This window comes from Rhea pennata, chromosome 4, assembly GCF_028389875.1.
Source record: "Rhea pennata isolate bPtePen1 chromosome 4, bPtePen1.pri, whole genome shotgun sequence".
NCBI lineage: Eukaryota > Metazoa > Chordata > Aves > Rheiformes > Rheidae > Rhea > Rhea pennata.
In genome coordinates, this window is record NC_084666.1 from 48,221,709 (window position 1) to 48,248,432 (window position 26,724).

The 26,724-nt window shown below is 35.6% G+C and overlaps 1 protein-coding gene across 4 annotated transcripts in view; it reads right to left on the reverse strand.

Annotated features, from left to right (window-relative positions):
• Positions 1-26,724, reverse strand: part of DCLK2 (doublecortin like kinase 2) — an 81,248-nt gene that overhangs the window by 46,444 nt on the left and 8,080 nt on the right. For all 4 annotated transcript variants that reach the window (XR_009958168.1, XM_062573874.1, XM_062573873.1 and 1 more), the window contains exon 2: positions 24,110-24,444. Coding sequence is in view for 3 of the 4 variants with exons in the window: in XM_062573874.1 (XP_062429858.1) it covers positions 24,110-24,444 (335 nt within the window). In the remaining variant the exon portion in view is untranslated. The remainder of the gene's footprint in view (positions 1-24,109; positions 24,445-26,724) is intronic.

Genomic DNA, 26,724 nt, shown 5'->3' on the forward strand with positions numbered 1-26,724 from the left:
CTGACTATTCAAAAAATGTACAAAGAGAAAAACAAACAAGCAAACAAAAAGTGCATTTAACAAGCAATGAACATCTGCTAGAACTTACCAAGCCCTAATCACCAAATCATGTCTTAAGGATAGTATTTTTAACACCAAGTTCATGGAAATCCTCTGTTTTCCTGGAAATACAACCTAATAGTTAATTTTGCAGGCTTTTATCACAATAAAATCAAAAGAGCAGCTCCCAAGGTGCAAATAAATGCTAAAATAAATGTCCTTCATTTCCTACAGAATTAAAATTAATATATAAGTTGAAGCTAATAACAGTGCTGCTCACTTGGTTTGTGGGCAAAAAAAAGAACAAGAGAAAGCTTAACTAAATAAGTTGTTTTTACTGTGTTTTGAATGTTGCCAGTCTGCTGTGGCCCGACTTGCAAACCACACAGTTCTATTCCAGTCAAAGATCATCTATATTTAGATTATATAACAATTGTTTATTGCTTTGAGCAAGATTCTGTTAATCTACAGATTTAGAAACAAAAAGTTTTCAAAGTCTATTGATTTTTTTTGTTGTTTCCTTAGCACTTTTGCTTGCAGAACTCGCACTTTTGCTAGGAAAATGATCAAATTTATTTTGTGGGTAGTCCAATACGAAAAGTACTTCAGCCCTTCCATCAATTTAGGGATCAAAATTTGGTTCGTGAAACCAGCATATGACTCTCTTCACTAAATACCTATTTACTGCATCTTACCCATTCTGTGTTTGTTCCTCTGTGCATGCTGCTGAAAAAACTGCTCACTGCTTCAAAATATGTCCTACAATGCCTTTCAGAGGAACAAAGATGGTGTTAGTTAAGCTGCATATAAGTATAACATAGCAATAACATTCAAACCTGTGGTCATTTTTTCAAGCAACAACTCTTGTTAATCCTGAAGCTGTAAGCTTCTATGCAAGCAGTCTAAAATGTGAAAAGCTCTAGACACCTTAAAGAGGTTAAGCACTGAGAAGAGATTTGATTTTCAACTGGATCAGTGTTGAGACCTTTTTTAAAGTTACAGATCTGAGGTCATTTTTGAGATTCAGATAGGGCCATTTTCTAGTTTATACGCATAAAAGCTCTTTACAAGCACTTAGAATATATGCTTTCCAACTGTTGCCTTGCAGAAAAGCTGCACCAGATTGTCCTTCTCTTGTCTGTTGCTGTAATTATCATAGATAATGTTTTTTAATAGGAACATGATGAACTCAATTTGTTTGTATAGAAAAACAATTTAAAAAGATCTATTTTGAGTACTTTTTTTTTTTTTTTTTTAAATGAAGACATACACAGCTGCACGAGAGAGTTCTTTAGGGTTTATCATTATAGCCAACTAGACAGGTTTACACCAAAGGATGTTCATGCCTCCTTTAATTTCTCTTTTCTTTTTACAAATATAAAACATATTTTGAAAAACTATTTTAGAAAGGCTTTAAAAATGTTACTTTGTTAAATATGGATATTTTAATTAAAATGTTTTAGATGTGTTAAATCCTGTTTATATTTCTACATATAATATAGAATCACAGAACAGTTGAGGTTGGAAGGGACCTCTGAACATCATCTAGTCCAACCTCTCGACTCAAGTAGGGTCACCTAGAGTGCATTGGACAGGATGGTATCCAGGTGGGTTTTGAATATCTCCAGAGAAGGAGACTCTGCAACCTCTCTGGGTTACCCTTTCCTAGTCAAACATTACCTATGTTCTCGGCAATTCTCTATATTTAAAATAAAAATAGACCTACTCGTGCTCTTCTGACTACCTAATCCACAACTAGTTGCACTACTTCTGCTCAAAATGTCACTCTACTTACCTGAGCCAAGTATTCATGTTTGGATACTAAGGTTTGGACTTGGCTTAACATTATAAGTGGAAATGCAAAAGAACAGGGAGATGCAACAATGTTGCATGGGAAGTCTAAGAATAAATATAACTGGAAGTCAATGTTACCTTTTCTTTTTTAGAACCATTGCATCTTCCATTTTGTGCATCTGCTTCCAAAGAATCTATTGCCTTGGATTCTCAAAAAAATTTTCTGTGAGAATGTTACAAATGACTCTAGGTATCCTTGCTTTCTGATGACCACAAAAAGGCTGTGTTCATCATTAGACTAAGGATCATAGGCAATATGATTCAAGTGGCAGCACCAAAAGAATTAAATTGTAATTGGCTTCAACTGCAAGAAAACCAAACAAAAATGCAAGTGACTCAGTGATCTGATGAACTGCTTGTTACAAAAAAACAGTTACTTGTCACATAGCATTTTTTTTCAATTGAGAAATTTTTGGGACATTAAATGGAAGAAGTCTTTTATAAAACACAAAAACCTTTCTAACAGAGTGACATAATAGTAAATATGCATTATGCTACAGAAGTAGAACGGTTCAGAGAAGTTTGCAAGACCATTAATGGTAAAAGTACTTTGAAATCTCACAATGGAAAGCACAGATGTGATTTACAAACAGGAAAAAACATTAAAGCAAGATCTGTAACCAACTGTAATTGATCTGATAGTCTCTAATTTCTTTTTTTCTACTAGATATTTCATAAAGAAATAGCATTTATTTCCACAGGTGAAACCCTACGTTGTACCAATCTTTCTGTTTCAAGACAAGTCAGACCATTCAGTGTAGCTTTTTGCATTGCTCCCAGTGATTCAGAGGAAGGAAGAGTAACAGGCAGGAAGCAATGACTAGCAAACAGAGCACAAAGCCAAGCAAATTGTACTTCTCTTGATACAGCAAAGATGGAGGTGTAAAGTGTATTATCCCATTTCTTGAGCCACAGAGTCTGACAACATAAGTTTTATTTTAGTCTTATTTACTAACAGTGGAACAGTCAACCTAAAGAGAAGAGAGCCTTAAAATATCAACTTATCCCCTAATACATGGCTTTATGGAATCCAAACAAATTTACATACAGAATTGTATTGTGCTTTAAAATGTTATCTGAGGACTTTATCTACTTCAAAGTTTTAGAAAAAAAAGTAAAGTTTTAAAAAATTAAATCTAAAGTGTATGTGCTGGAACTATATAGGTGTTTTCAGCTCAGCAGGAGTTCAAACAGGCAGAAACTCTATACTCTAAACTCTACTCTCCCCCCTCCACACACCCCTATGTATTGCTGCAACAAAATGCTAATAGCTTGTTCAGTGTCAGCATGACAAATTTAGACAACACCTCCCTGCTAATGCCTTCAATCTGAGGTGTCTCAACAATCCTTCTGGGAAATGCTACTCCTCTCCAACTAGGACAGATTACAATTACAGTGTCCTAAAGGCCACCTTTGCCCTTTGCATCAGCCTTTAACTCTTGAGTAATCAGAAGTCAATTATTCGTCTATTTTCCCAGACAAATCATATTTGTAATCATCATTTTTGCTTCCTCTTTTCAAATAAAGTTAGTATTTCCACTTCTTCACTGCAATACAAACAGTCCCCTTAAAATTCCTGCAGTGCTTTCTGAAGCTGTCTGTAACCGTCAGGCTTACAGTTCAAGGGTTTAGACCCACATGTTTTCTGAATACATCTGCAGCAATTTGTAAACGCTGAGTTTTCCTTGAATAGGAGTAACTTGTTGTCTTACTTAGGAAAACAGAAAAAATAATATTGAGACAAAGACCATAATGAGAATAATGCTCCCAGGCCAGCTTCCTGAATGACTTCACATTACTACAGTCATCATCAAAAAATGAACCTCTTTTCACTGATACCCACGATGAGGAACAGCAGTGGAAGGGAGGAAGACAACCCCTCCTGCTCCACTGGGAATCCAAAAAGAAAGCAAGCAAACAGAAATGCTAAATCCTTGCCTGCTGCCTGCTAAACAGCAAAAGCCTGGCAGTTAGCCCAGGAAACGCCTAATACACTATGACGAGGCAGAAATACTGCACAGACAGACAGGTCAGGTCATCACTACACATGCAGCAGCTACACAGCCATTTGGAACAAATGACAGAATATAGCACATACCACTTTTTAAAGTGTTTGTTTCGAATTTTAAGCAGATGATTTTATGCATATATTTTTCAGCATCTTGATGTTTACTTCAGAAAACGAACACATGTGGAAATAGAGGACTGCGTTTGGGTGCATTTCAAATAGACACATCATCTTTACTGTAATGTCAATGACAGTAAGAAAAATTAAATCGTGCATTTTAGAGCTTAAGTACGTTCCTACACGTATTTATTTCTTAGTCTTCCGATACCAGATTTTTTCAGCAAGGCCCATCCACCAAGAAGCAAAATTGATCTCTTTCTGCCAAAACACATGCACAAGTGTTGAACTGATTATGTTCAGCTGTTTAAATAGGTTAACAATTACACTCAAGGAATAAAATTCAGTAAATTTTCTTTTTTTTTAATCTTATCACACAACCAGTGAAAGTTAACATCAAGCATCTCAATTTCAAGTGTTACATAGAGAAACAACAGCCCTAATAAGCATGGAAATAAGTGGAAATTAGAAACAGAGAATTAACAGATGCAGCTCATGACTATAATCCAGTTTGTTTAAACACAGAAAAAACACAGTATATTTCAGTTACAAGACAAGGATTATGTCCTTGCCCACAGCACTAATCACAGCATCCCCAAAAAGTCAGCATAACAGATTCTTTCCTTAAGTACCATAACAAGGAAGCCTAATAGAGAACCAAAAATAGCACCTGACTTCACACAGTTAACCTTCCTTACCACAGGAGCAGTTAGTCTAAAAATAAAAGCTACTTGCATCAAGAAAGAACATTAAAAGAAAAAGCATACATGTAAGGACAGATAGCTGGCTCATCCAGTTCAGTAAAATAGCATGGATAATTCTGGGGACATCCTGTCAAAATACAAATGAAATTAAAATATAAGTTATATCATTTTTTTGCACGGTGTTACCCATTTTGCACTGTTACAGAAATCTGTGCCCTTAGCCAGAATCACCTTATTTGAAAAACATGGCATTCGCATGGAGAACTTAGAAGAATGAAAACGTACAGCTAAGCATTCAACTGATCTCATTTCTTCCACAGATTCTTTGGATCGGAAGAGCTGGTGGTGAATGCAACTATAATCTGCTGCAATCCAAGGTTTCCAGTACTTGTTAGCAGACAAAGTTTCCTGGAGAGATTCCAGAAGCAGCAGTTCTTTAAATGAGAACTATCTTTCCACAGGCAAATAAGAACTTCAAACTCAGGGCAGCCAGTGCAGAAAAGATGTAAGAAAAGGTGGGTATCTGGAAAGGTCCTTTGATAAATATGCTTTATAATGCAAAGGCCTTTGACAGAGACAAATAAATTTTGATCAATTAAGTTTTAAATGAAAGCCTTCCTAGGGCTTGAATTGCACACACATTAAAAAAAAATCAAATTAAGTAACTGCAAGATTCAAAATGTAAGTTGAAATCTATGACTCACTATGATTTAATGTTGTTATGTAGAAATACAAAAAAAGTATATTGTTTTCTGAGTTCCTGATAGAATGTTTCAATTTGCTACTATTGAAAGATGTCTCTCAAAGCTCTACAACGTGGTGGGAAGAAAATGTAGGTGCTCTACTAATTCAGGTCTCTTCTGCTCAGTTCTATCCTCTTCATATCCCCTTCACATTAAAAAAATATATATATTGTTAAAATCCAATGAGCTGTTCAGAGAGTAAAAGAATCCCTTCTGCATGTATTTTAAGTTTAGGTCAGTAGTCTTCATATTTCAGCATTTTTAAACATCACGTTACATCATTTAATCAGCATTTTATTTATTTCATTGCAACAGCTATACCTTCAACTAACCTAGCAGTCCTGTATTTATAGTATTATCATATTGGTTATGCAATATTGTCAGCCATACATTCAAATGGCATATGGACCTTTCAAATGTGTTTGATTTCTTAAATATCCTCCTCATAATTGTGAACCGTAAATACAGAAAGGGAACTAAGTTGGTATATGCTCTTTATTCACTGTCTCAAACAATGATATTTCACAGACAACAGAAAATCAGCGAGAAAATAGAGTCATACACTGTGAAGTTATTTACAGCTCAGCAAACTGGCTTCCACGCTTACTTCTGTTTTGCCCATCAAAAGCCATCTGGGGCTGTCAGACTTGCGTGCAACATCTGTAACAGTTACGCTGGTCTAGTAGCATCAATTAAAAACAATGAGAATGACCAAGAGATTAGATCCCTTGGAAATGTACTAGAATGTATTTGAATAACACAGGAAATAGAAACGGTACTTAACTGCATTTCAGAGATCCAACCCAATTCGGTTAGCTCCCCTTCTACTTTGACCAACATTGTTTCTAAGCCTACTGCTGCTGTTTCTGAATTGCTTTATTAAGAAGGCAGAAGCAGATGTAAAACACATTTCAAAATGTAGAAACATTTTTGATTTCATGCTCAGGCAACAAAAGAATCACAGAGAAAGTGGAGAAGTAACATTTTTAGGTACTGACAAAAGTACCAATCTGTCAGTATTATCATACCAAGAACAAGTCCTACCAGGAAAAAAAGTTATTTCCATCAGGCTCTCCCTAAACAAAGCCAGCAAAATCCCCCACGCATTTCTTCTTTCATGTTTGAAAATATCAGCTCATCCTTTTAACAAACATCCGTAGGTTTCAGAAAAATGAAACAAAATGCAAAGCACCCCAACAGAATGCACAGCAAAACCACCTTCATCCCCAATAACTCTCTAGACTCTATAAAAGTACAAAAAATAAATGTTAAGCCTCATTTCTCAGACATTTACTTTTTATGGCACCTAATACAAGGCTTGGAGGAAATTTTCTTTAGCTATCCTAATTTGAAATCACAGTGGATTTAACTTTCATGGCTATACTATTACTAATAGCCTGGATCTCGACTTCGTAGCTACATATTGGATTTAGGTGATAACACTCCCCCCCCCCGCCCCAAGAATCAAAGGCTGACACAATCTGGTTTTTTGTTTGCTTAGGTGTTTGTATGCAAATTCTTAAATAAGGTGTGAGTAAACTGGAAGGTGTAAAATATGTATGCAGGATGATAACTCAGCAATCAGTCACAGAAAATTTAAAATCCTGAAGCTGCCAGGACCACAGCTTTTGCTCAGCCAGTACTACAGGGACCAAGTGGAAAACACAGATTTCAGGATGCAAAGACTGCTGAATTTAGAAGCACCTGACAACATTATCTTGTTTTGTTGACCTCTGTACTAACTACATGGTTAGTGCTTTTGAAATGTGTAAGAAAGATCATCCTGTTTTGAATTAATTAGTTCAGAGTTCATTACTGGTATCTGAAAATAAACTTTAAGAGAGCAAGGACAACTAATACATCACAAGTCACTAATGATGATCCATTTCCAAATCACCCAATAATTTTTTTAAGAAAATTTCAAAATACATTTCAGGCTTCTTTCTAGAAGATACTAAGTGTAATATGGAGCAAACCCATTCTTGAAATAATACTATCAACCACAGTGGAACTCTACACTAATGCCCTTGTGTGAGTCAGGTATCAGCTGTTCTACCCTCAGAAGGCAACACTGGCACTTTAAAAGAATTCGTCACTTTTTCCCATTATGTTTTGCAATACTTCATTCAGCTCTTATTTTCCAGACTCCTATCACCCACTGAAGAGCAAATATATAGTCACATATGGTCACATACAAACAGCAGCAGTTATGAGATTTTGTGCCTAATGCTGCCACTATATCCTATACATAGCATTACTTCACTCTCATGCTTCTTTTCACTTAATTAAATAAATACAAATGCCAGAGAAAACTATCTTGTTTTCAACTATGATGAAATAAGATGTTTCAAAGCATTAGTTAAACTGCAAATATAGGTAAGAATGTAAACTGTGTTAAAGAGAATCATTAAGGTAAAGGAATCAGAAACAAAACTGGGAACAATCTGGGCTTCCCAGCTGCAATACGCATACTGCCATTGACACAGAGATCACCTCAAAAGGCGCAAGGAACCCTCGCTGTGCGAGCTCTGCTATGGTGGCAGTTCCTAACTCTAAGCTAGCCTGGGGCATGCAAGAGCAGCAAATACTGCCCCAACAGGTGAATTTAGACTATTTTATTCTGCACAGAACCAAGAGCTGCTGTAACTACATCTCTCTGGCCTCTCTCCCACAGTTCCTCTTGCAGTTGCCAACATATGGAAATAACTAAATTCCAGTTCAGTCTGGCTGCAGGGCTGGATGCCTTCGCTCTGCGCCCCCCTGTTCTGGTTTAAAGAGGGGGGTATCAAAATGCTCAGCCTAGCCATACCTGTTGCTTCAGCTGATGGAAATACCTACGCAAACAAGATTTGAGAATCCCTGGATCACAATTTATTTTCATTACCATGAAAAGGAATAATTTTCAGGACAGAAAACAACAAATAATCTGCCCTTCTCCTTCCCTTACAAACTGAAACAAAATCTTACCTAAGACTATGCAGATATAAGATCATGTCATAAGGATTTGAAAAGTATATTTACTGTAAGTTTTAAATTAATTCTGTAATAACATTAAAAATAATATCAAGGTCAGAGATGATGGCAAGCTGTTTTAACTCCAGTGAATCGTTACCAATCCAAAATATTAGATTGAAATACCATGCTCATACAATGTTTGAAAATGAATTGAAAACCACAATATACCTTCCAAAATATTAACTTTTATTTATATTTATTCAAAAAATAGTATTATTAAATCAGCTAAGCCAAAAGAAAGTTTAGAAAACAAAAGCCATGCTTACTTCATCAGTGAGACTGATGATGATCAGTTGTTTTCTTCCTCCTCAGATTTCACTTTAGAGAAAAACATAGCAGCATTCTAGACACCACTAACATAATATATACACATACACACACACACACGCGAGTCATACATAGATTTTAAACAAATATCATGATTCAGGTAGTCTATTTCATCCTTACAGAGGTTTACATAATTCCTTGTTAACCCTAGTGAAGATTCAGAATGAAGTGTCACTCACAGCTTTCTTTTCCCATCTTCCCTTCCCTTCTACTCCCCATGAGAGTATTCTCCAGCTCAGTAAGAAGGCATAAATATTAAAGAAATGTTCAGTAGTGGGATCAGTTACTATTGTGAGGAAAGTAATGAAACAATTCCAGAAAGCTCTGTTTTCATGTTCAGAAAAATCTGTTTGACTCATATTTCACTTGAAACGAATATTTACTATCCAGAAATGCATATCTGCATGTAAGTTTTAAACTTGTTTCTCCTAATACTGTTTCAGTTTTGTGTAGACAAACCCAGGTTAGCTTTAATCTAGCTATATTCAATACCAATAGTAGCAATGCTCCAGCATAGAGTTCTGCATAAATCAGTCCAGTATTCTGGATATTAATAGAGTGGCTGAGACCTGGGTTGCTGCCAATTCACTTGTGTTTGCATCAAAGTCTATTAACCTAAAGCCATGCTACAATTGCAGCTTTTTACTGTGGGGTGATCCTTCTGGAACTGAAATGTCTTATAATCCTACCCTTGCTCCATGGAGGAGGGAGTTGTGCAGTAGAGACATCTTCACAGCTTGCATTTCGATATGATATGTATGCAACTGCACAGCAACACCTATTGTACACTGAAGTCTCTGTCAAACACGTTTTGCTTCCAAAAGATCAGAGTAAGGGGAGCATGAGCAGCCTCTCAGAATCACAAACATACCTTACAACCAGCAGCAGCAACAGCAGCGAGTGCTTAAAGCTGATCAGGAGCAGATACTGATTCTGCTCAGAAGAAAAAATACACAGATTTAAAGCAGACACTGTGGCAGGTTGTCACTGTTGGTACTTCTGGTTAAAAGTACAACACGGTATTCACCCCATTACTTTAGTTTTCTGCAGTCAAGTCAAGGTTTTATTTGTTCCATCTCCAAAAGGTACGTCTTGAGTGGCATCCTAATTGAAGGGGCACACTGCCTGACTTGCCTTTTCTTCTTTCTTAATGTATAGCAGTCTGATCCTGAATAAACATCAAAAAGTATAGATAAGCTTTCTTTTTGACTGATATTTTGCAGGTACCTTGTGTCAGACAGAGACAAACTGTGAATTTTTTCATTTTCTTCTTCCTCAGGCCACAAATACCTGATGCTCTCCAAGTGCAGAAAATGCTCCCTCAGAGGTGATTTCTGACATTCTCTTCAGACATGGAAATATAACCACTGTCTTGATATAAAACAGACCATCAAAAAGGTAAAGCAGGCATTTACATGAAAATATGTCAGGATATCATCACCAAAGTTCAAGTTAAAAGATTCATTTACACTTCCTTCTCTTACTGTTCCTCCCAATGAGGGAATTTCTCTATTTATCAAAGTCCTGATTGGAATTTCAACAATTCCTGCACTTGTTCATAGCAGTATTAGCCTTAATCTATTTAGTAGCTATTGATAAAGCATGATTATAAATTCTGGCAACCTCCTTCATTAGGAGGTTACCAGCATCTCTATTCCTACTCTTCGTGTCTAAGGCTTTTGTAGATATTCTCCAGTGCTTAAAGACTAAGTAGCTTCTGGGAACATATGCTGTTTTTACTAGCTCTGGGTAGAGTTTCACTGTATGTGCCAAGAGATCTCCATTGGGCCCTGTAATGAACTGATCAATCTAATTCAAAATTAGAATCCAACCTAGCTACTTTTGGCAGACTCACTACAAGAGTCTCAAGTCTTACCTAGACTCAGAATATCCAGTCATAATTATTTGTTTGTCTTTACTGTGTCTTTTTTTGTACTACTTGTATGAAGTGCATTGAAATGGGCGGGCAAGTACCCGTCCAACTCTCAAAGCCTTCCCGAAACAAGAAGCTCCCCTATAAGCTATCTTAAAATCTAGAGATATAATCTATATTGATATAAACTATTTATTAATAAAAATATATATTTTTTTCTATTTAGTTGCAAGTGGAAAGCCCAGGGACAATATTCAATATAGTTCATTTATTCTCAAAATAAGAGCATAATGGTAAAAAAAAGTTTTATAGAAAGCATTTACTGGATTAATGGAAATTTTTTTTTTGAAGTCTCACAGAAATACTTCTAGTGGAGCTACAGATCCCTGAGCAGTGACTTTAAAATATCAGCTATTACTTTACTTTTCCTAATTAACATCTACAAAACATCTAAAACATTTCCTGCGAACCCCATGTTGAAACTGTTGCTTAGAATACTATATGGAAAAGATAACTACAACTCTTTAGGAATCCTGCAAATTTTTAAGAATGGTTCACTCTGCATTTAAGTAAAGACAGGCTTTTCTTTAGTTGAAAGAGGACTGTAGCAATATTTTTCATTCTAAAACCCTTCATTAATATATAAAGAATCTCTTAAGACTGTTATACAAATATTTACATTCAATACATGGCAGTTACATAATGCTACCTTTGAAGAAATATGAACTATTAATAACTCAAAGGAACTTGGTCACCTTGAAATAATTACATGCAAGAATTGAAAGAAGCTTCCTGCAAAAGTCTAAAACTGATTTTTATGATTTTGTTACTGCCTTTAAGACCCAGACCAAATAAAATACAACAGCTCAAAGCCCACAAACAAATAACAACCAGATACCTGGACCTGTGCAGAACTTCCTCAACTCAGTATCCATCTATATGGATATTTCTGAAGGTCTATCTGGAGAATAATCTGAAGATACAGTACAAGTGCTTCAGAGTACAAAGAACAAGTGTAACGTAAATTCCCAGTCCTTCTGGGAAGACTGTTTTCTCTAATTTGGTTTATTTACTTGTAATACTTCCAATTACCATAAAATCAGTAAACTTAAATAAATAAATGAAATTTAAAAATTCCACCACAGCAGAAGTACTATTCTTGGCCGACACATACACACTTTTCTCTTAATATGCTCCATCATTAAGTACTCTCACCCAAATTTACATTACACACAGACTCCAAAGAACTTCAAGTGCTGCCCTGTGCATCAGCAAAATAGTACTGCGAGAAGTATATGCATGGAAGTAACAAGTAGTAACAGACTCAACAAGCACAGAAAGGAAAGGAATATAATAATTACAAAAATTGCATGATTTAAAACAAGCATATATTTCATCTCTCTCTAAGCTTACCCCGAGATGGGAATAAGAAAGCATTTAAAACATTTTTAATAGAGATGAGGCATTTTACAGCTCTTTTAACAAATACAGAAGCTAGAGATGGAAATCATATTAATTTCAGTGTAAACATTGGAATTTTTCTCTAAGTTTTACAAATATTTTTGCTCTTAAAATACGCACTTATTTACCTTAAGTAAAAGCAGTACTTATTGCGCCCAATTTGTGTAAGTTCCTTGCATCCAAGGCAAATGAAAACAGAATCAAATTATAGACTACATAAATCTTACGGGACAAAAGATTCTTATTAGGTCTGATATTCTTGTGTTCTTTGTGAGTCTGATCCAAAGCTCATCAAGGTTTCCTATTCACTTCAGCACACTCTGATCAAACACTTTGAAGCCTCCTTTCATAACACTGATGAATGGTTTAGTGGGGTGCCTCAGTTCAGCCTCAGCAACTACAGCTTTTCTCTTACGCAATTTTCAAACGTCTAGGAATGATTCCAACAACCAAGTGTTTACGACTGTACCATCCAAGATCTTCATCTTAAAGTTAATCCAGTATTCCCCCTCCTTGTTACACATGCCTTGTAGCAAAAAGTTTTTTTCCAGAAACTGTAAGTAGCTCAGTAAAAGTTCAAATAGCTTTAAGTCCATTCTTTATTCCTGTAATGAGTACAGGAGTGAAAAAGCAAGACCTGAGTAACAAATCTACATCGTTTCTAGTAGGTTTTGAAGAACAAAATCACTTAAGCCTTCAACATATTTTAGAAGCCTCTTCTTATTCCCAAACAACATTACTCACTGAGGAGACCTGTGTTATTTCCCTAGAAATTCATCAAAATACCTTACAGCTATTCCTAGAATGTCTCCCCGATCTCACAAAATTAAACAAGAGCAATTCTTGCTGTTTTCTGCAAAGTTGGGATAGCAGACAACAGAGCTTATGTTTCCCCAGCCTACTTACCTTAACATTCATTACCTTAACACTCATGCCTTTCTTGACATAGGCTTCCTTTCTTCTACAGGTAGGTAATCTGCCCCTAGTTTATAATCTACTAGATGCAGAATGAGAACGAACAATGCACAATACAAGGATAAACAGGAACAAAAACCTCTTTATCCTAACAGTTCAAGTGGCCAACACAATAGTTCCAAAACAATTTTTCCTCTCACACATAGATAAAACTAAACTGCATCCTTATAAACTAGACATCATTCTCAGTTCTACCTGTTCTCACTAGAAAACTGCATTCCTTAATTTAAGTAATTTGAGAGTGAGTGGTTGAAACGTCTGTGATCTGGCCTTACGGATTCTATTTGGCTAATTATATTTTAATAGCTTTAAAACTAAAGAGGGCTTGTCTTGAATTAACCTCAATTTTCAGGTAGGCTCACCTCTCCCTGCCACGCACACACACACACTTGATAACTTACACTAGTGTTTACCTCCAAAATCTCTATATAAATCTTACTTCTTACTGAGTATTGGGAGAAAGACCTCTTGAAAGACTCGGGCAAGACTGAGGAAGGTGCTAAATTCCTTATCATTTTTACTGGCACTTAATGTCTTACTCTCTGTGCTTCTGGTAATTTTCTACTCAAGCCTTTTGTGTTGTATTAGAACAAGCAAAAACTCGTATTTGGATAGGTCTATATTATTTCCAACAATATATGTGTAGTGTCAATCATATTAATACCTCGTGACATAGGTATTAAATGCGAATGTCAAACTTCCTTGCAAAAAAAAAAAAAAAAAAAAAAAAAAGGAAAAAAGGAAAAGAAAAAAAAACCAGACATCCAGACACCAAAATGCTCATCTGCATAATCCATCCAATCTGCACTTTCCTTAATGCAGTTTTTGGCATGAAAGTTGTTAAGAATGTTAAGATCAGTGAAGACTCCAAATATTAGCATTTATTTCCTATCTTCAATATAATAAATATAACAACATATAAATATATAATTCAAAATAATCAACTTTCCATTTCTTCCATTCTTTCCCTGTAATACACAAATACCTAGTTCCAGAATTTCACAGATTAGCAGTCTTCAGTTTGTTATAGGTCTTAGTGATGGATTTGTGACAAGTAGGATATAAGTGGTCAGATTAGACATTCTTGTAGACTATTCTGGACATAAAGTATATTAGACTGCCAATTCCACTACAGGCAATTGGATATTCTCAGCTACACTGTGTCTTCCAGTCCTATACTCTGAATACCCTGTTTACCTCTCTTATTCCTGAAGTGATTATAAAGAGGTTGGCAGTTAATAGGCAGTTTTAAAGGTACCTTAGTTCAACTGCTATTCCCAGTTGTAACATGACTGCAGCTAGAAGAACTTGGATCTAAACACATCTCAAAACAGCCCCAAATTCTAGGAATACCCAGTTTCCAAATAGTCAGTATACTTGTGTCTATAGCAGAGTATGTATTACAAATATGTAGTATGTATGTTAAAAATACATAGAAATAGAATATTAGAAATACTTTAGTACAGAAACATAGAAGTTGTATAGACATGGTATCTCAGTTTCAGTATGAATTATACTCCAGTCAGTCAAAATAAGAATTCAAGTCACTCATCATTTCTGCAGGAAAAGCAGCAGCAAAAACCTGTAAGTTGGTAATAAAGCAAACATTTCAGAAGAAGAAATATGAATTTTACAGGCTTCTCCGTACTGTCCAAAATGTAGGAAAGAAAAGACTTATATGAAGAGAGATTAAAGAAAAAGAATGGGAATATGAATTGCTTCTCTACTACCTCCATAGAAATCTAGTGACAAAATCATCACCAAGCACATGTATCATACTCAGATCTTCACAAAATAGAGAATTAACACTTCTTACCTCAAAAAGGATCATATACTTGACTGAGTGAAAATACATTTACCCAGCTAGTAGCAAATATATGTAATATCAGTCAGTCTGCAGTCTGACCTGACTAGATACGGACTACCTCCAGGTCCCTAAGTTCTAGGCATCAGTCAGCTGGTGTCATGAAACATCTGCCTGCACCTAGGCATATTCTTTATGTCTGTATTAATGGGGCCTTTGCAAAACATAAGGAGTAATTGCTTTTTTCTGTATAAGTAACCTATATACGCTTGAATCTCTCTTATTCCAGTTTTATTCACAAAAAAGCCAAACTCTTGATCTCTTCAAAAAAAAGAGAAACTGCAGGTTCTCAGCATGCAGGTGAATGGCATCTTTGTAAGGCTCTAATAAATACAATTCTGTCAGTCTGTTACTCAACCTGCTTTGGCTTTCTTTAGCTAATTAGCTTATTTTACAATAATTTTATCCAGATTGGAATTCCCTTACTAAATACTAATTGAATTGGAGGTTAGAGGCAAGAAGGGCAAAAGTCGAGAAAAGTCTACCTAGATTTAGTCAAAAACAAAAACAAAAAAAACCCCAAACCCAAAACAAGCAACAATAAAGACACACATCCATTTGGTTTTCTTCTGAAATATTTTCATGTCTTCAAAGTCTCCCATGTAGAGCTCTCCTGTGCCATATCTCAATAAATAAAACATCAAATGTAGTAAATATAAAGAAAACAAGTATTTAAGAAAACAGTAGGAATAGCACACTTGCACAACAGAAGAAAATGACTGTTGACTTTGTAAAGGAGAGAAGTGCTAAAAGAACACTGTATTTCATTGCCTACGACAACAACATTGAATATCACACTTTCCTAGGCAAAGCTTAAAAATTTCAAGCAGCAAGCTGGGTCATTATTCCATTTAAGTGTTGAGCAGCTCTTTGCTTTTAAAAGTTGGCTTGCATTGCTATTACATCAGCATTACTTTCCTTTGAAGTCTTCAAACTACTCTATTCAAAGGCTGATGGCAAATTAATCCACTAGTAATATTTTAAACACTAAGAATGAATATTCCCTCTCCTATCTCTGACAAATTGTTTTATTTTTCCTGACATTAATTTATTATGGAAAAGTGCCAATTTTCTAAATAATTGGGATAAATCTATATGAAATGTTCACATTTCAAGATTACAGCATTATTACTTCAATAGATTTAAGAAACATGGACAACCCAATCAGAGTCAACCAAGAAGCAGCTAGTATTACAGATCAATCAACTTGACAACCTGAAAGACATCTTAAAAGTAGCAAGTTTCTTTACAGACTGTATTATGAACAGGAATGGATTGATTTCAATCTTGAAATACTTTTGCACCGAAATATAACAGGCTTTCTTAAGGAAAAGTTTGCAATTTAAATATGATAATGCAAAAACTGTATACTGAACTAAAATAGGCTAATTTAATTACAAGAACAAAATCCAAGATCTCAAAGTAATAGAAAACCTGTAACACAAATTCTAATCTGGCATATGACAGCTGCAGAACGAATTCAAAAGATTTTTACCAGACTAATTATCTGTTAATGGCCAGGCTCAGCGGGACACAACAAATTCCCAAGATTTAGCTTCCAAGTCATGTGATTTGATCTTAGCATGGCAGATGGCAGACAATGACTGCACGCCATTCATTTACTCTAGGAGCTACACACGCCATTTTTGTAACCCAGTACTAAAATTATTATAATCACACATCAACAGAGATACAATGTTACCAAGGGTGACACTACTATTTGCCAGTGATTGTTTCCCTCTCCGCACAGCATGTCATTTTTATTGAGTGCTGTCAGCTCCTGGAACGCACAGACAAAAACCAAAAACCCAGCAGGATTTATCTTCTCTATAGAACCACAAAGACTCCAGCAAGCTGGATATCAGTTTTAACAGGACAGGCATGCTTGCTTTCAGTTAAAATGTCAGTATATTTTTTCAGTTGCCATTCTCTAATTCAAAAGTGCTAATTTCAAATCAAGGTTTGATTTTGCATCTATTTGAATAAATACACTTATTTTACCATCCCACTCCATCAACCCATTACTCTGATGACAGTGAATACTACTGATTATGTATCTAAACCCAATCTCTCTGAAAAAGATTAAATTCATATCCAGCAAATTATCTGTAACGTTACACCACACCCCCCAAATTGGTAACCTAGGATTATGTATTTGGGAGTGGGGGGGGGGGGAAGAGATACATGTTCACTGGTCTATCTGCCATACTTTGGAATATTGATCTCCAGAAAGCAAGAACAACACACATTGACCCTCCAATTCAAAATACCTTTGCTCTAGAAAGTAGTTTTTTCAGTGTTAGAACTGCAGCTATTTCACATGGCATGACCTTTACTTCTTGCAAGTGCAACAAAGCTTACGAGCTTCCTCAGCATTATTGTTCCCTGCCAGTTTAAAGACCCTCTCCTTAGATGATTAATTTTTTTAAGACTTTCTGCAGCACCTCTGTACCACTATATTTTTATCAAATGCTCTAGAAAGCATTTCCTACCTCAATTTGCAGCCAGAAAAGATCTACGTGTACTTATTTTTAGGATATTTTTCAAATCCTTGCAGCAATGACAGAGCACAGTTAATTTGGGGTTAGTTTGAAATACCACTGCCTTCCTTAACTATAGATGGGAAAATTTCTATGTCCATAGATGGAGGGCAAAATTATCTCCTTTGTTTGAATACACTATTTCTGCCTGCCCTCTAAGAATAAATAATGAGGGTTTCTAGTTTTAGGCATAATGATTTAAAGGGCTGAACAAAATATACTATGTAGCAGGTTCATGAGTAAATTTATTTCCTGTCATATTTCCTCAAGACTAAGACTACTTTAATTCTTTCGTTTTTCTTAAACTTGCAAGATTTGTATCCCACACCCAACAGACAGACATCTCTCGACAGCTGTTCTCTGAAATGATTCAAGCCCCTAGCTGATGCCCAAGTTTCCCCAAATCATGTGTCCTTTCAGATAGTGGGACAGGTTCGTTAGTATCAGGCTCAAACCCCCTAATTGTAAAGCCTGCTATGTGAATTCCTCTATGGGATGCACATGTGTTTTCATGCACATTTTATCAACTGGCATTCAGACATTGGTTATTTTGTCTCTAGCTCAACAACTCTTCTTGTTGTGCGTATTCAGTAGTTACCAAAAACACCTACCAAAAATAAAGCTCTCAGAAATCTCGAAACAGTTTATAAATCTCCATTCATCTACCTTACAGTAGGACGAACTGAACTTTAATCACTCCAACCAACATAAAGCTTGCACTGAATTAAATCTTTTTCATGCAGAGTCCTCATTTTTTGTTATTTGCCACGTAACATGAAGGTTAATATGCTTTTCCCTGTGGACACCAACCATGAATTCTGAAAACCCTTTCTACTCAATATTTCTACTCTTTTAGTAATTATATTGTCTATCCTAACCATAGTATCAAATCACCGAGTACTCTGCTGGGGTTTTGGGGAAATTTTTCATTGCTTCATGAAGGCTGACTCTACCTCTTTGGATATATAGCCTTTAAATTTTTGGTCCCAAATCTTAGTCCAGTCTCCTTACAGGATTTGCACTAGAATACCTGAAAGTGTACGATTAGAAAATTGAGTCTCAAATTTATCACATACCTTTGTATGTTTTGTTTCTTTTTATACTCTATCTATGCCCTGTGTAGCATTCATCATCTCCACAAAAGTTAACTGAAATCTACAACATTAAACACTTTAAAAGCTTCTACTGTCAGAAATGAAGCCATTACCTAACTATCCTCTGTTCCTTTTTCCTAGCACCTATTATCCTTTACACATTTTCTCCAGCTCTTCTCCAGAAATCAAAGTATACTTTACTTTCTGCTGCTTCAGCTGTTTTCTGAGTTAGCTGAAGTCTTTGGGTCCAGAAATCATTTAGAGGCAAGAAATCTGACAGAAGGTTGCTTCGTTTTGGTTTACTGGTTGTAACTGGTGCCTATTACTCAACCAGATCTGTTGTAGTTGGGCTTTGCTACTGAAAGTGCAATTCTCTATAGCTGTTGCATGAAGCTGACAATGAGAAGAGTGAGTATGTTCTTCGCTGAATGCAGAGGCTTTCATTCCTAGTTACAGTTCAAAGTCTTGAAGATTATTCTCTTTGTTCACAAATGCCTCATTTTTGTGTGATCTGCAATGCAGAGAATCACTGCCCTCACAGCTGCCACTGACATTCCTCTGTAACAACATATATGTTTTTCTTAAGAGTTATGAGGAACATAAGGACTAAAGGTTTTGATCCCCATACCTGCAGTTTAATGTAACATTTAAGCTTAAATGGCCATTTTAAATTTCAGTAACTAAAACTGCACAAAATTTAACCTTTCTATATATTTATAAAACTGTCTCCTGCAGACGTTCAAGTTTGTGCTGTTTCCAATACATTTGTAAGAATGGCTATACTAGGTTAAAGCCTCAGACGAAAGATAAAGTGTCCTTTTGATTTCAATTGCTTTTGACTACACGCAACGCCTGCTAATATGGAAGCAAATCTCCATGAGAGTCATTTCTAACACCTGCAATGAGATGTCAGACAGTAATTTAACAGTACAATTAAACTACACTAAAAATAAGGAATAAGATATTCACAACACTTGGTATCTACTGCCTAGTTCCTCAAAGAGTACTGCTGATGAATAAGATACAGCCTTGCACATTAAATGGAAAAGAAAATTGAACTAAAGGCAAATTTAAAACTATTTAGTTGACTGCAACAAAATTTAAAGCATTTCATCCCATGTATAACTTCAGATACAAAACTGAAAAAAAAACCCTCATAAATTCTAAAAATTTGTCTCAATACTAAAAAGTCATCTCTTACTGAGATAAAGATTAGAGTACAAATGCCATATTAATAGAAAATTTCAGATCTAAATGACAGAAGCTTCTAACCCAGAAGAAGTGAAACGAGAAGTCAGAGAGTATCAGTCATACAAATAAAGAAGATCTCTCTTGCTCATCCCTAGCTTCAGTTGCTAGAAAGAGCTGCCATCTGTGATGGATATTTTAACAGTTGCACCTGATGTCTTTAGTATTTCTAGTAAAGAACAAATAGGAAAAAATCAGCTTTTAGAACCCATCACCTCTCTACTAAGGATATTCAAAGTTGTCAATAGAAAAAAAAATTACTGATAGATTATAAGTCTCATTAATACTTCCAAATGGAACATCTGCTTTCCTCAGTTACTCATTTAACTTTTAATGGAAATAAGTACCCTATGAAAAACTTTGCTAACAGAAACTAAGGGAGCTTTTGGGTTAAGAGATAGCCTCCGACATAGTATGGCCCATCATAAAGGACCTTTGAGATAAGAGTAATCTGTGGTATGTTCTGGCTACTTTGGAATTCAGCATAGAAGGGGTGAGGCATTCACTTTTTCAATCCTGTTATGGCTATCCATCCATGAAATCACAAAATGTTGTGTATCTGAAAAGCTACTATCTTCCTGAAGTGAAGATTTCGTTTTCTTTTATTGACAAATAATGTATACTCCAGAGTTCGCTAAGATTTTTTGCGAGTTTCTCCCAGGAAATATGTATTTTTTTCCTCAACCATACACTTCACTCTTTTGAACAAACAGTGGAGGTAATTTTCCATTAAATTACTATCCTACAGTTTACAATAATTGTTACTTGAAGTTTGTTTAGAAAGACAGAGAAACCCTCCATTCTCTTTGGAAAAAAAGCAAAGGTTAGCTTCCCAACTGGAGAAGCTCCAGTTTGACCACCCTTGCTTCACAGTAGCAGAGTGATAGCAAAAGAAGAGAGAGGAAAAGTGCAGCCAAGTAAGGAAAACACTTTGGTCAGGCAAACCTCAATGTCAGAAGCACAGAGCCTGGAACAGCAGAAGCCTATATTGCAAAACTAAAGCCAAGTTACTTTTATAGGAATGTTTTTCCTCATGCACATGATCACAGATCACAGAAGTCTTGGGGAGGAAAAAAGGTGTTTGTTCATCTGCTTAAAAGCAAAGTCAGCCTTATATCAATGTAAAAGAAATTGTTAAAAAAAAAAAAAACAAACCCACACACCTTGAGGCTACACATCCCTAATTTTCAAGTAGCACCATCCATATCAAAACTGAATATAAAAGGAAGCCTTTTACACGTTATAAAATCTTACAATCTAAAGCTACATAATTCTTTTTCTTTATACACAATATGCCAGGAAAATAACCATTATGGATATTGCTCTTTGTGTTAGTATTATCAAGATGCTGCTATAGTCAAGATTAATGAAGTCAGAAGAGTAGATTAAAATTGTTCTGAGGACATCATCTTTATCGTACTGCTCCAAATTAAAAAGAAGGTTTCTTCAGAGATCACTGTTTTCATGATCATTCCCAACTACCCACCATTAAAGACCTCAACAACAAAAATCACTATGTAAGTTAGCAAGAGAAACACATACTCTTTGATAAAAGAACACAAGAATTATATATGCATCTTTTAAACGCTTGAATTTCAGCATCAATTCTATGTTTTAAGAATACACAACTTGTTCCCTCTCAAAAATTGCAAAAATATATATTTCCACAGAAACAAAATATGAGGGACAGGAAAAAAACCTGAGAAACAAGAGCTACATTTATAAGAACACAGCCATTTACAAAAAGGCCTTTTTTTCCCCCCAAGCGCTTGCCTTTCAAGCTCTGCCAACAACAGAACAAACATAAAAGATCTGCCTCACTAGCAGATTTAGAAGAATAAGCAATTACCACATTAGGGAAAACAGGCTCAGAAATTTCCACCAATTGGTAATTGGCAGCAAAGTAGCTCTTCATTTACCAAACCCCACAAAACCCTTAGGCGCCAACCTCTACATATATCAGCAAAGAACAAAAAAAGAAAAAAAAATCCCCATAGCCTCAAGCTGAGGTCAGTCCTTTACTCTAGGAGAAAAAAAGGGAAGTCTCTTTCCTCCTAGGAGGCTGTTAAGAAAAGGAGGCTTTTATCATCAGAATATCTAAAGTCAGAGCTCTTCTATCTGGGTAGCTACGTCTCCAGGACCACTAAAATCATCAAGATTTTCATTCATCATAAAATCATCATCACAGTAGTGCAGGCAAAAGCTCGTTCCCAAAGTCCTTTGGAAAAGCAAATGGCTGGAGACATTTCTTCCAAACTAACGGGATGCCTCCATGCTTAGGCACTGTCACTGCTGAAACAATTTACACATGGATGAAGTAGTAAAGGGCAGCTCTGTGCAGGTTGTTAGCAGTGAAAGCTTTCCAGAAATTTTCCTATTGTGCTTCAGAATACCCACCTCTACACCTGCAATCCAAGTCTGGTTAACCTCATTACCGTAACAGTGCAGGATGACCTGCAGCAGCAACCACAGTCTTACGCTTATTTTAGAGCATTCACAACAATCAATCATCCTCACTGTGGATTTAAGACAGCCATCATCCACAATGGGTGACGTTAATATGCAAGCAACATATGTGAATTTAATGTACAATTGAGAATTAATTTTATTGATCCCTGATGTACCACTGCATGTTCCACATCAATGCAGATCAGTGAGTGTCTACTGTATTAGCAATTTGATAGCAGAAGGGAATCTGAACTGAACTTCCTCTTTGTAGCAGTTGCCTTTCCTGACTCCTCTCAAATCTATTTCAATCTACTTGCTTCAGGAGATTAAATTCCTCTTATCTGGGACAGTAACAGAAGACTTCATCAGTAGGAGAGACTAATTACTGTATAATAAATATCCTCAAAACTGATTTATAATGAATTAAATTAAGCATGACTAAATCACATTTCAGGACTTTTTAAAAGAAAAGTACATTCCTAGAAATGGTTCTCTCTTAACAAATCTCATTAACAAATCTAATTAAAAATCAAAACTATTAGAAGAACCAGAAAGCATGTTACAATGCCACCAATTACTGCAAATCAAGAGTTTCAATGATGCATTTGCCTCACTATTTTTAATACCAGAGAACAGGAGTAGTTCTTTCCAAGTACTTAATAATTAAAGTGTACCCACAGCACAGAAAACCTAACACAGAAGTAAATCACATACCAAAAGACCCTCTGAAAAAGCGCATTTGTTCTGTGATACATTTGCTAGTAACTCTAGGCACAAAAAGGTGCTTTTTAAGTGATGATCACAAACATTATATGGGATTTGACAACAAAAATTCACAGATCTGCATGAACAAAATTGAAACTTTACAAATAGTGCATGGGAGGATATGGATATGCAGGTGTGTAAAAATACCTTTTGAAAGAGCATGGATTCTAACATTTAGTTAGCAGTACATTAGTCCAAACATCTGACATCAAATGTGGTCTACTTTGCAGCCTACCTTGCTCTGTACTGCTAGAGCCATAATGCTGTGAAAGTTCCACAAAGTCCTGTTCTATGAAGGGCTGAGTCATTAACCTGTGATCACAGCAGAAGTATTACTGGCACTTGACCAGCTGCAGCAGAAAATTCTGTGGGTCACTCCACTATATTTTTGTGTTATTTTCAGAATCAAAGATATACTGCATCATTAATCTTGGTAACACATTTCTGCAGTGGTAAAACTAAAAATATGTTGCAAAGATATGGACCTAGCACTGAGATATTCACTTCAAATAAAATTTTTGACCTTTGACCATGTCAGTTGCTCTCCAGGATCACAATTCTATAATTTTGTTACTTAAATAACATTTTAAGGAAACTAAATGGAAGCAGCCCGCAAAATTATTTCAGACATCACTCAGCACCCTGTGGCTGTCTGAACATACTGCTGCACTTCTGAAAACACTTAAGTATGTGTTTTAACAACCACTGACTTTCAAATGGTTTCAAATGAACTGTATTAGACACAGTCAATGTGTATTTTGCTTATCAATACAATATAGTATTTGATTTTTTTAAACTTTTCTTAGAATATAATGTATTCAGCTTATTTTGCATTATATATAACTTGTTATTTTTTTGTAGGTATTCATATTTAAATATAAAATGAGAAATTTTGTAGTTTCTATATTTAATTGTCCTTATTCAAAAGCAAATTAAAGCATATATAGTAACAAGCACTCAAGTTAAACAAAAAATAAAAGTTTAACTGGATTAACTCATAATTATTCGCTACTGACAGTGATTTATTTTCCTACCTGCTTTCCATCCAGTGTACAAAGTCTCTTCACTACGCCGGAATCTAACTTAATGGCTTCTGTGATGTCAGTCAAGACCTGCTCAAAGGAATGAGCAGTCTTCTTATTCAGCAGAATTCTCACAGCTTTCCGGGGCTTCACTCCACTTCTAATAACAGTCACTAATTTGGGCTTAATGAAATCTTTACTTTCCTTCACTTCACTCTTTGTAGATGTCAAAGATGTTAAAGATCGAGTGGACCCAGTCCTTATGTTCACACACCAGTTTGGATTGACATTCTTGGTATAATCAACTTTGCGATATGGTTCATTGGATGCACATACATAGCTTTCACCTGAAAAGAAGAAGAAATTTCTGTAATTTAAAAGGTTCTGCTACTATTTTTTGTCAATTTAGAAAATGACAAATTTCCTGTCAGAAGCAGTAATTCTTCTGTATTATAACTGCAGACCTTTTTAAATGAAGAACTAAACTATCAGAACTTTTAACCAAACAATACTCTCATACAATATAATTTCAAAAGAATTCAACAGACTCCAACAAGGTTAAAGAAATAAAACATAGTAAAGCCTTGTGATGGGTTAAAGGGGTAATGGAGGGAGTGAAGATATTTCCCATCTCTCAGGGATTCCAACTTTTCTCTACTGATGGCTGAGTCACTTTGCAAGTAAAAAACTACTTCAACTCACAATAGACACCATTCAGAGCATTCTTCCATACATCAGTCAATATCCTATGCATGAGGACACCTTTTAACATACCGAATGTGCCTAGCACCTTGAAGATGGTTTATAAGCCTACATACATAAAGCCACTATTACTTCAGAGTACCATCTGAAGCCTGTCAAGAAGTGTGGAAAAGAGTTAAATAAATTCTAGCTATCAGCATTATGAAATACCTTAAAGTTCACCATCACTGAGCACATTAGTCCTTTCAAACTGAACAAGGATTCACTTCCTAGGCCACTTAAGAAAAAAAGCACTTCTAGAAAGATTAAGATCTTTAAGTCCCAACAAATAAGCAAACAGATGTCATTACAATAAGAAAGCAGGAACAGCATTTGCCTGCAACATCCCTATTCAAAATGACACTGTGCATGTTCATCCTAACTCAACAATGAGCACATATTCAACATGAAAAGTACAAACACACACAAGACAATTCAGGATTAAACCACACAGCTGAAGCTTAAGTTAAAGTTGGAATAAAAAGGGAGGGCTATTCAGAAATGAGCTCTCCAAGTTAAAATAAATTGTTTCACATAAAGAAACACAAGTAGAGAATGAGAACCCTTTGCTAAATGATTTACCATAGAAGAGTCTCAAAATGGTACTCTAACTTTGTCCTTTACAGACAGTTACCATAACAGACCATTTTCTTTACAATATCACACCACATGATCTACTATCTGCCAGGGGTTTATTGCAACACTGAACAGAGCAGCAGAAACAGTCCTGAGATTTTCAGTCAATATTAATCCAAAAGGATCTTTATTTATAACAGCAGTGCAAAACTCCCTGGTTCCTACTGGTTCCCTTGCTTAAGTAGACATAAAATCAAATTTCTTGACCATTTGAACAGGTTGCAAATTTTGTTTATTACTGATTTATTAGTACTTCTTTCCCTTTAAATAGAGGTCTCAGCTTTTCTTTTTTTTTTTTTTGAAAACCTGAAGTAGCTGGTGCTTGACATTAAGGCTTGGTAAAATGCAGCTGAAACGGGCTATTTAAAACTCATTATTTTAATTTGTTATATTATTTTTTTAATTAAAAGCACTTCCAATTTTTTTCCACCAAAATAAGAAAACTATCTGGGAACACTGATTGCAAAATTTCCTATAACTGGCAGATGAACAGAGAGGGAAATGGACTAACTACTTGAGAACCATAGTGTATTACCTATTATCTAGCAACTGTTAAATTCCATGCCTGCTTTCTTGTATCTGTCATACAAACTACACTTGCTAATACAGGTTTTGCATGGGAAACGGAAGTTTGTATTACACCTGCAAAGCAGGCACATACGGCAAGATCGGAGAAAGGGGTTTAATCAGAGATGAAAGACATGCACTGAATGACTGCCTGGTACATGGCTTAAAAGAAAGGGCATAAAACTTTTGCTCTTCTGTCAGTACCACTACTTCTAACGATTTCACTGCAAAAAGGACTTTACTCTCAGTTTCTAAATTCTACTGAGAACCTTGTAAAGCAGTCAGAAAACTGCTATATACAGAACATACAAAGAAATCATTTGGTACTTTCTGCATGAAGAATGGTTTCTAGAAAAGGTGAACCATTGATCTGTTTGGTTAACAGGTAGAGCTGGCAGATTATCCAAGAGGAAAAAAAATACATTTAAGGAAGAAAACATGGCATTGGTAAGTCAAATGGTAAATATACCATTCCTAGAGAATAGTATATTTAAAAAGCAAGGCTATAAAAACCACTACTCCTTGATGAGCAGACAGTAACATTAGAACATTGTGCTGTTTGTTATGCTAGCCACCCTCCTACACAGAGAATACATCTGTGTGTTTCTCTTTGGAAGATGTGTCAGAGTCACTTGTAAGGATGTTACATCTTCTTTATGTTACACTTATATTTACCCATTGAT